We start from the raw sequence: 15,657 nt of genomic DNA on the forward strand, positions 1-15,657 counted from the left end.
ACCAGCTCGCTCCCAGTCAAAAACTGCTGAGGGTCTCTGTCAGAAGTTCAGAGAGTCTGGGAGGTTCTCTCATCCTGTCCTCGCCTTTCCCTTTATTTTATAAATCTGTGATCTCTTCTCCTGCTCTGAAATGCCTTTAGATATAATTCATATTGAATAAAGCCGCGCTGACGCTTCTGCCCAGTCTCTTTCAAGTACCGGGGGTTACTTCACACTTCACTATTGTTAGGTTCTATTTCTCTGACGCTGGAACATTCCGCCACACTAACTCGCTAGGAAGTATTTTCATGTTCTGTTCCTCTTTGAGGTTTCAGCCCGCCGAGTGGCGAGGGAAACGGTTTGAGCTTCTTCCTTCAACTAGGAAGCCTCGATGTGGGACACATCGTTTCATATTCATGAGATGTTGGACGAAGGGGAGATAAATCATTAATTTGGTTTCCATTAGCCTGAGAAAGAAAACGCTGGAAATTGATGGAGGCCATTTAAAAAAGATAACATTTTTTAGCACCACTCTATTCAGGAGATGAAATTGACAGCAAACTGAAATGGGGACAACAGCAAACTGAAATGGGGACAACAGCAAACTGAAATGGGAATAACAGCAAACTGAAATGGGAACAACAGCAAACTGAAATGGGAATAACAGCAAACTGAAATGGGGACAACAGCAAACTGAAATGGGAATAACAGCAAACTGAAATGGGGACAACAGCAAACTGAAATGGGAATAACAGCAAACTGAAATGGGGACAACAGCAAACTGAAATGGGAATAACAGCAAACTGAAATGGGAACAACAGCAAACTGAAATGGGAACAACAGCAAACTGAAATGGGAACAACAGCAAACTGAAATGGGAACAACAGCAAACTGAAATGGGAACAACAGCAAACTGAAATGGGAACAACAGCAAACTGAAATGGGAACAACAGCAAACTGAAATGGGAATAACAGCAAACTGAAATGGGAACAACAGCAAACTGAAATGGGAACAACAGCAAACTGAAATGGGAACAACAGCAAACTGAAATGGGAACAACAGCAAACTGAAATGGGAACAACAGCAAACTGAAATGGGAACAACAGCAAATTGAAATGGGAACAACAGCAAACTCAAATGGGAACAACAGCAAACTGAAATGGGAACAACAGCAAACTGAAATGGGAATAACAGCAAACTGAAATGGGAACAACAGCAAACTGAAATGGGAACAACAGCAAACTGAAATGGGAACAACAGCAAACTGAAATGGGAACAACAGCAAACTGAAATGGGAACAACAGCAAACTGAAATGGGAACAACAGCAAACTGAAATGGGAACAACAGCAAACTGAAATGGGAACAACAGCAAACTGAAATGGGAACAACAGCAAATTGAAATGGGAACAACAGCAAACTGAAATGGGAACAACAGCAAACTGAAATGGGAACAACAGCAAACTGAAATGGGAACAACAGCAAACTGAAATGGGAACAACAGCAAATTGAAATGGGAACAACAGCAAACTCAAATGGGAACAACAGCAAATTGAAATGGGAACAACAGCAAACTGAAATGGGAACAACAGCAAACTGAAATGGGAACAACAGCAAACTGAAATGGGAACAACAGCAAACTGAAATGGGAACAACAGCAAACTGAAATGGGAACAACAGCAAACTGAAATGGGAACAACAGCAAACTGAAATGGGAACAACAGCAAACTGAAATGGGAACAACAGCAAACTGAAATGGGAATAACAGCAAACTGAAATGGGAACAACAGCAAATTGAAATGGGAACAACAGCAAACTCAAATGGGAACAACAGCAAACTCAAATGGGAACAACAGCTATGCTATGGAGAGGCTGCTTTTCCCATTACAGTTGCATGTCAACTTCATGTAATGGAATTGACTAGAGCCTAAATGAATTTGACCCTAACTTTGCTCACTACCACTGTAGTAAAGCCTACTAGGATCAACAGGCAAACAGATACATGTACACACACACACACATACATTACACTCATGCGCATAACAATACACACACACACACAGACACACTCCCTACTTTACTCAAGCTTTGGTTATTGTTGTTGTGACCTTGAGAACTTAGCTTCTTTCTCTGTTCACAATAGAGGGCCTGTGAGGCGGCGTGGTCTGTCACCTAAACCAGCCAGTAAAGGACAGCTTTTGATCTGTTTGATGTACGGACAGGGCGAGGGGGGAGTTGCCTGTCGTCATGGAGATGGGTGAAGATGACTTCTGTATTTACATTAAGGAGTCATTATGTAGGGGCTTAGATGGAGACGGATCTCTCTCCCGGGAAGACACACCACTAGAGTGCGTGTGTGCGTATGTGTGGGTGTGTGTGGGTGTGTGTGTGTGCAATAGTTAGTATGTAGTAAATAAATTAGCCCTTTCTCCTTGTGGAGTCCTCTGTATTAAGCCTTTTGCCCCATGCTACCTCTAACCCCAACTCTGTTTATCAGAGGAGAGAGTGCATACAGAACTCTGCAAAAACATCCTCCTTGTACAACGTAAAGCACCAAATAATGCATGCAGAACAGAATTAGGACGATACCCGCTAATAATCAAAATCCAGAAAAGAGCCGTTAAATTCTACAACCACTTAAAAGGAAGCGATTCCCCAACTTTCCATTACAAAGCCATCACCTATAGAGAGATTAACCTAGAGAAGAGTCCCCTAAAGCAAGCAAACAGACCCCACAGAGCCCCAGGACAGCAACACAATTAGACCCAAACAAACCATGAGAAAACAAAAAGATAATTACTTAACACATTGGAAATCATTTTCCAAAAACAGAGCAAACTACAATACTATTTGGCCCTAAACAGAGAGTAACAGTGGCAGAATACCTGACAACTGTGACTGAACCAAAATTAAGGAAAGCTTTGACTATGTACAGACTCAGTGAGCATGGCCTTGCTATTGAGAAAGGCCGCCATAGTCAGACCTGGCTCTCAAGAGAAGACAAATTATGTGGAAACTAAGCTGCACTTCCTAACCTCCTGCCTAATGTATGACCATATTAGAGACACATACAATGCATTCATAAATTATTCAGACCCCTTGACTTTTTCCACATGTTGTTACGTTACAGCCTTATTCTAAAAAGGATTAAATAAATAAAACATCTTCATCAATCTACACATAATACCTCATAATGACAGTGAAAACAGGTTTCTAGAATAATTTTTTTGAATATTTTTTTTGCAAATTTATTACATTTTTAAAACAGAAATGAACTCAGCAAAAAAAGGAACGTCCCTTTTTCAGGACCCTGTCTTTCAAAGATAATTTGTATAAATCCAAATAACTTCACAGATCTTCATTGTAAAGGGTTTAAACACTGTTTCCCATGCTTGTTCAATGAACCCTAAACAATTAATGAACATGCACCTGTGGAAAGGTTGTATGTATGGGGTGTGTACTGGCGGCAGAGAAGTTAGGCGCAGGAGAGCAAAAACTGATTTACAATGGCGCAGTTTAATAGACAAAAACCACTGTAAACAGAACAATAAATCAATGGGTAAACAAAACCCGGTACACACCAGCATAACGTGTACAAGCACTACAATAAACAATTCCGGACAAGGACATGGGGGGAACAGAGGGTTTAATACACAACATGTAATGATGGAATTGAAACCAGGTGTGTGGGAAGACCAGACAAAACAAATGGAAAATGTAAGGTGGATTGGCGATGGCTAGAAGACCGGTGACGAGATACTGAAGGTCCCTCGCCCGACGCCTCAAATCCAGTATGGAGCGAACGGAGACTGCCGGGGCCCCCTCGATGTCCAGAGGGGGTGGAGGAACCTCCCGCACCTCAGACTCCTGGAGCGGACCAGCCACCACCGGCCTGAGGAGAGACACATGGAACGAGGTGTTAATACGTTAATCTCCTCAGGACTTTAAGTGGCCCCACAAACCGTGGACCCAGCTTCCGACAGGGCAGGCGGAGGGGCAGGTTTAGGGTCGAGTGCCAGACCCGGTCTCCTGGTGCGAACACCGGGGCCTCATTTCAGAGAAGCATGGTGGTGACAGCAGAATGCTGTGGGGATGTTTTTCAGCAGCAGGGACTGGGAGACGCAGGAGTGGCTTCGGGGACAAGTCTCTGAATGTTCTTGAGTTGCCCAGCCAGAGCCCGGACTTGATCCTGATCGAACATCTCTGGAGAGACCTGAAAATAGCTGTACAGCGACTCTCCCTATCCAACCTGACAGAGCTTGAGAGGATCTACAGAGAAGAATGGGATAATCTCCCCAAATACAGGTGTGCCAAGCTTGTAGTGTCATACCCAAGAAGACTCCAGGCTTTAATTGTGCTTCCACAAAGTAGAGTAAAGGGTCTAAATAATTATGTAAATGTGATATTCCCATTTTTACTTTTTTATACATTTGCAAAAATGCCTGTTTTCACTTTGTCATTATGGGGTGTTGTGTGTAAATTGATGAGTGGGGGAACAATTTAATACATTTTAGAACAAGGCTGTAACGTAACAAAATGTGGATGAAGTGAAGGGGTCTGAATACATTCTGAATGCACTCTTTTGTGTGAGAGAGAGAGAGAATAAAGTGAGTCAAACGGAGAACGAGAGACCCATAGAGAGAGACAGACTGAGTGATTTGTACTAGCTAGTCATTGAGCTCCTGTTGGTCTCGATAATGGATTTCTGTACCATTTCAGAATATAAATGTCTTCCCTCTGTCACTTTGACTGTGGCATGTAAATCCTGGGCTGCATGAGTTTTCATTTCTGCCTTTTAAGGGAAGCTTGACCCGAAGCATTGTGTGAAAGCACTACTATGGTCTTGATAATAGACCTATCAACAGTTCAATTGAATTGACACAGTGAAGTAGTAAAGTGTATTATTATTTGTTATATTAAATGAACAGATATTGCTATATTTCATGCTGTGTTGAACAGGTACATCAAAATAATCTGGGAGCATGAGCAGCAGTGTGTGGTGTTGAACAGGTACATCAAAATAATCTGGGAGCATGAGCAGCATTGTGTGGTGTTGAACAAGTACATCAAAATAATCTGGGAGTATGAGCAGCAGTGTGTGGTGTTGAACAGGTACATCAAAATAATCTGGGAGCATGAGCAGCAGTGTGTGGTGTTGAACAGGTACATCAAAATAATCTGGGAGCATGAGCAGCAGTGTGTGGTGTTGAACAGGTACATCAAAATAATCTGGGAGCATGAGCAGCAGTGTGTGGTGTTGAACAGGTACATCAAAATAATCTGGGAGCATGAGCAGCAGTGTGTGGTGTTGAACAGGTACATCAAAATAATCTGGGAGCATGAGCAGCAGTGTGTGGTGTTGAACAGGTACATCAAAATAATCTGGGAGCATGAGCAGCAGTGTGTGGTGTTGAACAGGTACATCAAAATAATCTGGGAGCATGAGCAGCAGTGTGTGGTGTTGAACAAGTACATCAAAATAATCTGGGAGCATGAGCAGCAGTGTGTGGTGTTGAACAGGTACATCAAAATAATCTGGGAGCATAAGCAGCAGTGTGTGGTGTTGAACAAGTACATCAAAATAATCTGGGAGCATGAGCAGCAGTGTGTGGTGTTGAACAGGTACATCAAAATAATCTGGGAGCATGAGCAGCAGTGTGTGGTGTTGAACAGGTACATCAAAATAATCTGGGAGCATGAGCAGCAGTGTGTGGTGTTGAACAGGTACATCAAAATAATCTGGGAGCATGAGCAGCAGTGTGTGGTGTTGAACAGGTATCACAGCATTGAATTGTGCAGTTTAGTGAGGGTATAGAAATGCAATGTTATAGAAAATGTATGTAGAACAAACATCTTTAAAGACTTCCTCTTCCAGAAGTTATGTTTATTCTATACATGGCATTACTATACCCTTAGGCCCTAACAGCTTCCTTTCCTCTTCTCCTTTCCTTGTCTCATTTCCTAGATAGGACCATATAGGTTTTGAACATATTACTGTAATTTGTCAAGCATTTGCAATCAATGGTCGTGAAGGGAAGGATATGAGAAAAGAAAGCCATTTATAACCATTGAGATGCATACAATGATGGTGTAGGTCATGGTAGAAGTTGAACCTATCCCGATCCTAACCTGAACTGTTGTGAAAATAATATCATCCCTGGTTAGGTGTTGTTACGGGAAACCTCTACCTAACCCGCTAATGTCATCATTAGCTCAGGGGTCAAAGTTGAATATGTCATGTAACCCCAGAGCAGAGATGAAGTGATTACATAGGGTGTGTGTACACAGGCAGCCCAATTCATGCAGCACATGTTATCCTTGCCCCCCCTTCCTCCATCTGTCTTCGTCCAGTTTGAGCCTTTGATGGTGTACTCTATTTAATATGTCATCTGTAATTTATTGACGGTCTCTCCTTCCCTCTCTGCTCCCTAATTGGTCTTTTGAACAATCGGATGGGCTCTGAAATGGACTGTTCAAAAGACCAATTAGTGGCAAAAATATCAGAATTTGACTGCCTGTATAAACGCAGCCATAGTGTGTGTGTGTGAGAGAGAGGGAGGGAAAGAGAGGGAGAGAGATTCTATGAATAGAAAAGCAGGGCAGAAGGTAAAATACAAACACCCTCAGCCTCTCTATCTCCCCCTGTCAGAGACCAGCGGCGAGCGATTAGTCATGTCTTTGAAGCCCCAATCATCCGGCTCTGGGTGCCATTACTCTGGTCTTACGGTGTAGGGCGGTGACTGTAGCAGATTCTGGGTGTTCTGGGCTCTCTTAATCAGCCTGAGTGGTCTATCGAACAAGGGCACTGGAGGAGACTGTGTTTGGCTCAAATGACCCTCTATTCCAATGTAGGACAACACTTTGGCTAGTAAATTCAATACAACTGTATTTATATCCTAAGATATTGCAACATACGTCCTCTAATACAATACAATAGCATCATGTTACCCTAATGTACCGCCCCATACAGTACATAAAAATACAACATAAGCCCATGGCTCTTGGTCTATAGAGAGCAGCAGGTTAGAGGTTCACGTTGAGGATGACATGAAAATGATTGCTGTGAAATCTGCTGTTCCATTCCTCCTTCATCCCTGTATTCAGTGCTTCAGATCGATAGCTATCTGTGTTATTGTTGTCGTGTCTTTGGCTATGCCGAATTAAGTGATATGACATGCTATTCTATAAAATCCTTTCTCTGTAATTAATATTACCTGATTAAGCTAATCATGTAAATGTAATTAACTAGAAAGTCGGGGCACCACGAAAGAGTGTTTATAGAGCTGTTATCTTCCCAATAAACTCTTAAATATTTTACATCAATAGCAGTCCATATTAAACGTCACCTTATTTCAGTCTCATCTGAAAGTTGTAAATTCTTGGTTATCTTCACGAACCCTGGTTAACAAGTTGAATCAGCAATACAAATTTGTGTTTAATTATTTATTTACTAAATACCTAACTAATCACACAGAATTACATCTACACAGAATGAAAATTATGTCATACAGAAAACGTTCTTGGTGGACAGAGCCGACATGGCTGCTGGTTACACAAAGGAAAGGGGGTTGGGTTTGAGTGAAAGAGCGGGAAGACTGAGGAACAAAGGGAGAAGCCATGCTATCATAAATACAGTATCCTATGCATTCTAAATTACCGCCCATTTGGAAAAGGAAAATGCAATAAATATTTACTCTGAGCTGCGCTTCGGTAGGTTGGTCGTAGATGCTGGCTGTGTTGGCCAACAGAGATCTTGCTGTCTTCGGAAGAATTGGGTACGTTGTAGTATCGTCGTTGTTTGTTAGACCTATAGTCCTTTCCTAGCCCACGTTTACAGCGGCCGCTGCTAACTCAGCGGCTAGGATGTCTCACTTCTTTAGTGAATAAGAGTTCAAAGTTCATACCATTCACAACCAAAGCTCACGCTAAGGTTGGCTTAATTCTGTAGTTGACATGTTAGTCTTTTTTAACGTATGGACCGTCGTCCTATCGTCCTCAAGGGCTTATATAGTGGAGGGAGAGAAGGGCTTATATTGTGGAGGGAGAGAAGGGGTTATATAGTGGAGGGAGAGAAGGGCTTATATAGTGGAGGGAGAGAAGCTAAAATGACATTTAATCTTTTCACAAATATTTAAAAATTTAAATTGCACAACAATTCCATGTGACTCTGATAACTAGAATGTGTAGACTTTCTCAGATACAGTTTATGTCGTCCTGTCATCAGTCATAATGTCTCAGATGACAACCAAACTGACATCATATTTTCAACTGGCTCTATTATCGAAATATGGTTCCTTTACCCCCACCATTTGCTGTTCCCAGACTCTCTATGTTTAACAAAAGCTATTCAAGAGTCCTTCAGTTGAGTCAAGAGAGAGAGGAGAGAAAGGTATTTATGGGGGGATCGTAAACCTTACCCACAGGCCAACGTCATGACATTGTCTAGCCAGGCCAAGAGGGAGGGAGATTAAGAGAGGGGATGAATGAGATGTGGAGGAGTGACAAGTTCAGTCCCCCTACCAGGTGTGATCTGTGTCTGGGATTTAGTACAGCCTAAGGCTAGGGCTCCACACACAGAGAGAGCGAGAGACAACCCCCGGCACCTCACCTCTCTGGTTCCTCTGTTTCTCTCTCTATGTTTCTTCCTCTGGCTGATTCTCTCTCTTTCTGTCTTTCTCTCTCCCTCTCTCCTCTGGCCTTTATTCACTCTTTCTCTGTTTGTCTGTTTGTCTGTCTGTCTGTCTGTCTGTCTGTCTGTCTGTCTGTCTGTCTGTCCTCTCTGTCCTGTCTGTCTGTCTGTCTGTCTGTCTGTCTGTCTGTCTGTCTGTCTGTCTGTCTGTCTGTCTGTCTGTCATGTCTGTCTGTCTGTGTCCGTCCGCTATGTTTATATACAATGTTGTAATAATGTGCAAATAGTTCAAGTAGCAAAGGGAAAATAAATATAGGTTGTGTGCGGGGCCTTACATAAAAAATGACAGTGTAAATAACTAAGAAACTAGTTAGATTATTGGTAGCCATTTATGCAAGATACCCCTCACAACAAGGCATTGGGATGGGTGGAGTAGTGAACAGAGGTCTCTGCATGATGATGTCACTGATCAATGGGCTGATGATGTCATGTGTATGTTCCCCATGCAGGGCAGTAACGTGGTGGAGGACCAGGACCTGCTGGAGATCGGGATCCTCAACTCAGCCCACAGACAGAGGCTGCTACAGGCCATACGCCTACTGCCCAGGGTCAGTACTGCGTGCATGCGTTTGCGTGTACTGCAGTAAAAATGAATCTAGCATCATTAGGATTCTGTGGAGGGGATAACATCAGAAGATGAGCTCTTCACCAGTATATATTAAATATTGTATATTGTATTTGTGCATCTCTGAGCGACGTTCTATCTAATCCTGGGGTCATTTGATGTTTTCATGTGTATCTGAGTTATTCGCCAATAGATCATCGCTCTAAAAACGATATAACATTCAAAATGGTTGATATAGCCAATATAGTCAACTAAGTGAGAGATGTCAATTAAATGAGAGAGGGAGGAACTCTGGGTAACCAATCTTATTAAGTTTAATCTCAGTCAGCACTTTCCTTCTCTCATCCCTGCAAAGTTTTCAAACAACAGAGAAATCCTCTCTCTTCTCCCTCACCTTGTGGAAAGAAGGATGCACATTTTAGGTCCCAACTCTTCTTAAAAGTAGGATGGCGAATCGTTATTACTTCAAATATCTCCTCTTCTATGAGAAAAAGCAGAATGCTCTTCTCCTCTGAAGTCGTGTTGACTGTATTGCAAAAGAAAGGGCCCGAGACGCACTTACTGTGAAATATATTCTCATGTCCAATAGGTCAACACACCATACCAAGTAAATATAGGGAAGAATAAGATGCATTTGCCTAATCCTAAATAAACCTTTAGCCCCTACACCCCTTGTTGATCTGAGGGATTTAGATATCTATTCTGTAAGCAGTATGGAACTAGCCCTGCCTCTCCCTCTGAATGGCTAGCTGGGATTTTCTCTATAATGCTTATCATGTCCTTGGGTGCTAAGGATTGATATGGAATTCAGAATCTTATATTCAATTTCTGAATTTGTCTTCATTTTACACACAGCACAGGTTATCCTTGCCCTCCCTTCCTCCATCTGTCTTCGTCCAGTTTGAGCCTTTGATGGTGTACTCTATTTAATATGTCATCTGTAATTTATTGACGGTCTCTCCTTCCCTCTGCTCTCTCCTTCCCTCTCTGCTCCCTCCTTTCCTCTGCTCTCTCCTTCCCTCTCTGCTCCCTCCTTTCCTCTGCTCCCTCCTTTCCTCTGCTCCCTCCTTTCCTCTGCTCTCTCCTTCCCTCTCTGCTCCCTCCTTTCCTCTGCTCTCTCCTTCCCTCTGCTCCCTCCTTTCCTCTGCTCCCTCCTTTCCTCTGCTCCCTCCTTTCCTCTGCTCTCTCCTTCCCTCTCTGCTCCCTCCTTTCCTCTGCTCTCTCCTTCCCTCTCTGCTCCCTCCTTTCCTCTGCTCCCTCCTTCCCTCTCTGCTCCCTCCTTTCCTCTGCTCTCTCCTTCCCTCTCTGCTCCCTCCTTTCCTCTGCTCTCTCCTTCCCTCTCTGCTCCCTCCTTTCCTCTGCTCCCTCCTTTCCTCTGCTCTCTCCTTCCCTCTCTGCTCCCTCCTTTCCTCTGCTCTCTCCTTCCCTCTCTGCTCCCTCCTTTCCTCTGCTCCCTCCTTTCCTCTGCTCTCTCCTTCCCTCTCTGCTCCCTCCTTTCCTCTGCTCCCTCCTTTCCTCTGCTCTCTCCTTCCCTCTCTGCTCCCTCCTTTCCTCTGCTCTCTCCTTCCCTCTCTGCTCCCTCCTTTCCTCTGCTCCCTCCTTCCCTCTCTGCTCCCTCCTTTCCTCTGCTCTCTCCTTCCCTCTCTGCTCCCTCCTTTCCTCTGCTCCCTCCTTCCCTCTCTGCTCCCTCCTTCCCTCTCTGCTCCCTCCTTTCCTCTGCTCCCTCCTTTCCTCTGCTCTCTCCTTCCCTCTCTGCTCCCTCCTTTCCTCTGCTCTCTCCTTCCCTCTCTGCTCCCTCCTTTCCTCTGCTCTCTCCTTCCCTCTCTGCTCCCTCCTTTCCTCTGCTCTCTCCTTCCCTCTCTGCTCCCTCCTTTCCTCTGCTCTCTCCTTCCCTCTCTGCTCCCTCCTTTCCTCTGCTCCCTCCTTTCCTCTGCTCTCTCCTTCCCTCTCTGCTCCCTCCTTTCCTCTGCTCTCTCCTTCCCTCTCTGCTCCCTCCTTTCCCCTGCTCCCTCCTTTCCTCTGCTCTCTCCTTCCCTCTCTGCTCCCTCCTTTCCTCTGCTCTCTCCTTCCCTCTCTGCTCCCTCCTTTCCTCTGCTCCCTCCTTTCCTCTGCTCCCTCCTTTCCTCTGCTCCCTCCTTTCCTCTCTGCTCCCTCCTTTCCTCTGCTCTCTCCTTTCCTCTGCTCCCTCCTTTCCTCTGCTCTCTCCTTCCCTCTCTGCTCCCTCCTTTCCTCTGCTCTCTCCTTCCCTCTCTGCTCCCTCCTTTCCTCTGCTCTCTCCTTCCCTCTCTGCTCCCTCCTTTCCTCTGCTCCCTCCTTTCCTCTGCTCCCTCCTTTCCTCTGCTCTCTCCTTCCCTCTGCTCCCTCCTTCCCTCTCTGCTCCCTCCTTTCCTCTGCTCTCTCCTTCCCTCTCTGCTCCCTCCTTTCCTCTGCTCTCTCCTTCCCTCTCTGCTCCCTCCTTTCCTAACTCCCTGCCTCCCTCCTTTCCTCTCTGCTCCCTCTTTTCCTCTCTGCTCCCTCCTTTCCTAACTCCCTGCCTCCCTCCTTTCCTCATTCCCTATCTCCCTCTCTGCCCCCTCCCTGTCTCCCTCTTTGCCCCCCCTCCCTCTTTTCCTGCCTCCCTGTCTCCTTCCTTTCCTCCCTCCCTTTCTCCCTTTCTCCCTCTCTGCCCCCTCCCTCCTTTCCTCCCTCTCTGCCCCCTCCCTCCTTTCCTCCCTCTCTGACCCCGTCCCTCCTTTCCTGCCTCCCTCTCTTCCCCCCTCCCTAGTTTTAGTGTCCGGTATCATTGCTCTTCATATCATCTAGTGACAGTCTGTCCCCTCCTCCTTCCCCCTCCAGGTGCGTCCTATTGGCTATGACGGTAACAACCCCACGTCAGTGGCTGAGTGGCTGGAGTCTCTGGAGCTGGGAGACTACACTAAGTCCTTCCTCATCAACGGATACACCTCCATGGAACTGGTCAAGAAGATCTGGGAGTTAGAACTCATCAATGTGAGTCTATTACTGGTTATTGCTGTTTTTTAATGTGCTTGCTGAAAACACACTGCTGTTATTCCCCATACACTACTATAGAAATACTGACTGAAGAAGACAGTAGAAGCAAGCACACACATTCCTGTCAGTAAATGTTCATTTTCTAGTTTGTTTATTAGGATCTATCTTTAGTCCACAGAACAGATAGATGATGACACGTGGAGCACAGGTGGTCACATGGTCTCCCTGACAGATTTGGTCTTCTTTGGATTGTTGGAACACACCGCTTGGTTGTGGGTTACAGGGTTGGTGGGTGGGTTGGTTACAGGGTTGGTGGGTGGGTTGGTTACAGGGTTGGTGGGTGGGTTGGTTACAGGGTTGGTGGGTGGGTTGGTTACAGGGTTGGTTACAGGGTTGGTGGGTTGGTTACAGGGTTGGTGGGTGGGTTGGTTACAGGGTTGGTGGGTTGGTTACAGGGTTGGTGGGTGGGTTGGTTACAGGGTTGGTTACAGGGTTGGTGGGTTGGTTACAGGGTTGGTGGGTGGGTTGGTTACAGGGTTGGTGGGTTGGTTACAGGGTTGGTGGGTTGGTTTCAGGGTTGGTTACAGGGTTGGTGGGTTGGTTACAGGGTTGGTTACAGGGTTGGTGGGTTGGTTACAGGGTTGGTGGGTGGGTTGGTTACAGGGTTGGTGGGTTGGTTACAGGGTTGGTGGGTGGGTTGGTTACAGGGTTGGTGGGTTGGTTACAGGGTTGGTGGGTGGGTTGGTTACAGGGTTGGTGGGTGGGTTGGTTACAGGGTTGGTTACAGGGTTGGTGGGTTGGTTACAGGGTTGGTGGGTGGGTTGGTTACAGGGTTGGTGGGTTGGTTACAGGGTTGGTGGGTGGGTTGGTTACAGGGTTGGTGGGTTGGTTACAGGGTTGGTGGGTTGGTTACAGGGTTGGTGGGTGGGTTGGTTACAGGGTTGGTGGGTTGATTACAGGGTTGGTGGGTGGGTTGGTTACAGGGTTGGTGGGTGGGTTGGTTACAGGGTTAGTGGGTTGGTTACAGGGTTGGTGGGTTGGTTACAGGGTTGGTGGTTGGGTTGGTTACAGGGTTGGTGGGTGGGTTGGTTACAGGGTTGGTGGGTGGGTTGGTTACAGGGTTGGTGGGTGGGTTGGTTACAGGGTTGGTGGGTTGATTACAGGGTTGGTGGGTTGGTTACAGGGTTGGTGGGTGGGTTGGTTACAGGGTTGGTGGGTTGATTACAGGGTTGGTGGGTGGGTTGGTTACAGGGTTGGTGGGTTGATTACAGGGTTGGTGGGTTGGTTACAGGGTTGGTGGGTTGGTTACAGGGTTGGTGGGTTGGTTACAGGGTTGGTTACAGGGTTGGTGGGTTGGTTACAGGGTTGGTTACAGGGTTGGTGGGTTGGTTACAGGGTTGGTGGGTTGGTTACAGGGTTGATGGGTTGGTTACAGGGTTGGTTACAGGGTTGGTGGGTTGGTTACAGAGTTGGTGGGTTGGTTACAGGGTTGATGGGTTGGTTACAGGGTTGATGGGTTGGTTACAAGGTTGGTTTGGTTACGGGTTGGTGAGTTGGTTACAGGGTTTGTGGGTTGGTTGGTGGGTGGGTTACATGGTTGGTGGGTGGGTTGGTTACAGGGTTGGTGGGTTGGTTACAGGGTTGGTGGGTTGGTTACAGGGTTGGTTGGTTAAAGGGATGGTGGGTTGGTTGGTTGGTAGGTTACAGAGTGGATGGGTTGGTTAAAGGGTTGGTGGTTGGTTACAGTGTTGGTGGGTTGGTTGGGGAAACGTTTGAGGCATTTTCTTTCTAGTATTTATTGTACTCTGCTGAACTGTAATAACAGCCTAGTTCATATGTTCAGAGATATGCTTCTCTATGTAAGAGCTTTCTGTGAATAAATGTAAATTGTCAGACACACACATACTGTACACTCACACACACACACACACACAACCTGTATTTAGTGGTCAGAGTTGATTAAATCGAGTGCCTGCTGGTTTCTGTGAGAAGAGAGGAGGATGGTTTATTTTCTCTCCTCCAGTGCGGTATGACGGGATGTCTGGTGGAGGTGGAGGTAGAGGTAGAGGTAGAGGTAGAGGTGGAGGTTATATAAGCACTTGGGAGGCAATGTCTCACAACACCGGGGAAACCACCCACACTGTTTGTCCAGGGCGATGTGTAACACCGCTGTGCAGGGTCTCTGTGGCCTGCTTTCCTTGTCTACTCTCTCTCTTCTGGGGGTGGAATGCATCTCAGTAGTCTGAGGTAGTCTCCTTTCCTCATCTCCTTTCCTCTCTCCTCTCCTCTCTGAAAACAAATGGGGAGGTGAAACGTGTTACAGAGGTGGATGTTTGTATACTATTCAGATGGAGGAGAGGGAGAGGAAATGGCTGTAGAGGATTGCGAGGAGGGTGTAGTTTGAGTTAGAGCCACAGGAGGGTAGAGAAAAGAGCGGCAAAGATATTCACTTCTGCACAAAACTGTGTGTGTGTGTGTGTGTGTGTGTGTGTGTGTGTGTGTGTGTGTGTGTGTGTGTGTGTGTGTGTGTGTGTGTGTGTGTGTGTGTGTGTGTGTGTGTGTGTGTGTGTGTGAGTACACTCCCCTGCATTTGTGTGTGTGTGCATTTGTGAGTTAATTTCAGTGTGAAAGCTAATCTCTGTCAGATGTGGGACTCCCGTTCACACTATTATTAATTAAAACACATTGCTTCATTAGCACTTGAGCGTGTGACTCCAGTGTGTGTGTGTTTGTGTGGTTCCTCACTACCAATCATTGAGAGCATGACTCCCGCTTCCCAGGTCTGATTACTGTATACAAATGACAGTACCATTACATTTGGGTTAGGGGGTTTCCACTGCGTCACACTGACACTGGGGACTGGAAAGAGGATGGGAACGACGTGTGTGTGTTTGGGGACAGAGAGAAGCCCTATAATGAGTATCGGAGAAGTGCAGCTGTCTCTGGGGTGATGGAGAGATCAATGCCCTTCACACTGGCTACTGGAGAGAGAGAGCACAATTACACTCAACTAAATGATCAAGCAAAAAGATCAATGCTTGACACATTGTAAAGAATTAAACAAAGAACTGAGCAAACTAGAAGGCTATTTGGCCCTACACAGAGAGTAACAGTGTCAGAATACCTGACCACTGTGACAAACCCAAATTTAAGGAAAGCTTTGACTATGTACAGACTCAGTGAGCATAGCCTTGCTATTGAGAAAGGCCGCTGTAGGCAGACCTGGCTCTCAAGAGAAGACAGGCTATGTGCACACTGCCCACAAAATGAGATGGAAACTGAGCTGCACTTCCTAACCTTTTGCCCAATGTATGACCATATTCGAGACAAATATTTCTTCAGATTACACAGACCCACAAAGAATTAAAACAAATACAATTTTGAGAAGCTCCCATATGTACTGGGTGAAATACCACAGTGTGCCATCACATCAT

The 15,657-nt window shown here is 45.8% G+C and overlaps 1 protein-coding gene across 1 annotated transcript in view; it reads left to right on the top strand.

Annotated features, from left to right (window-relative positions):
- Positions 1–15,657, top strand: part of LOC118370769 (ankyrin repeat and sterile alpha motif domain-containing protein 1B-like) — a 495,760-nt gene that overhangs the window by 378,343 nt on the left and 101,760 nt on the right. Inside the window, 2 exon segments of the mRNA XM_052492534.1 lie at positions 9,117–9,215; positions 12,068–12,220. Coding sequence (XP_052348494.1) covers positions 9,117–9,215; positions 12,068–12,220 — 252 coding nt within the window.

The sequence above is a fragment of the Oncorhynchus keta genome, chromosome 33 (genome assembly GCF_023373465.1).
Source record: "Oncorhynchus keta strain PuntledgeMale-10-30-2019 chromosome 33, Oket_V2, whole genome shotgun sequence".
Classification (NCBI taxonomy): domain Eukaryota; kingdom Metazoa; phylum Chordata; class Actinopteri; order Salmoniformes; family Salmonidae; genus Oncorhynchus; species Oncorhynchus keta.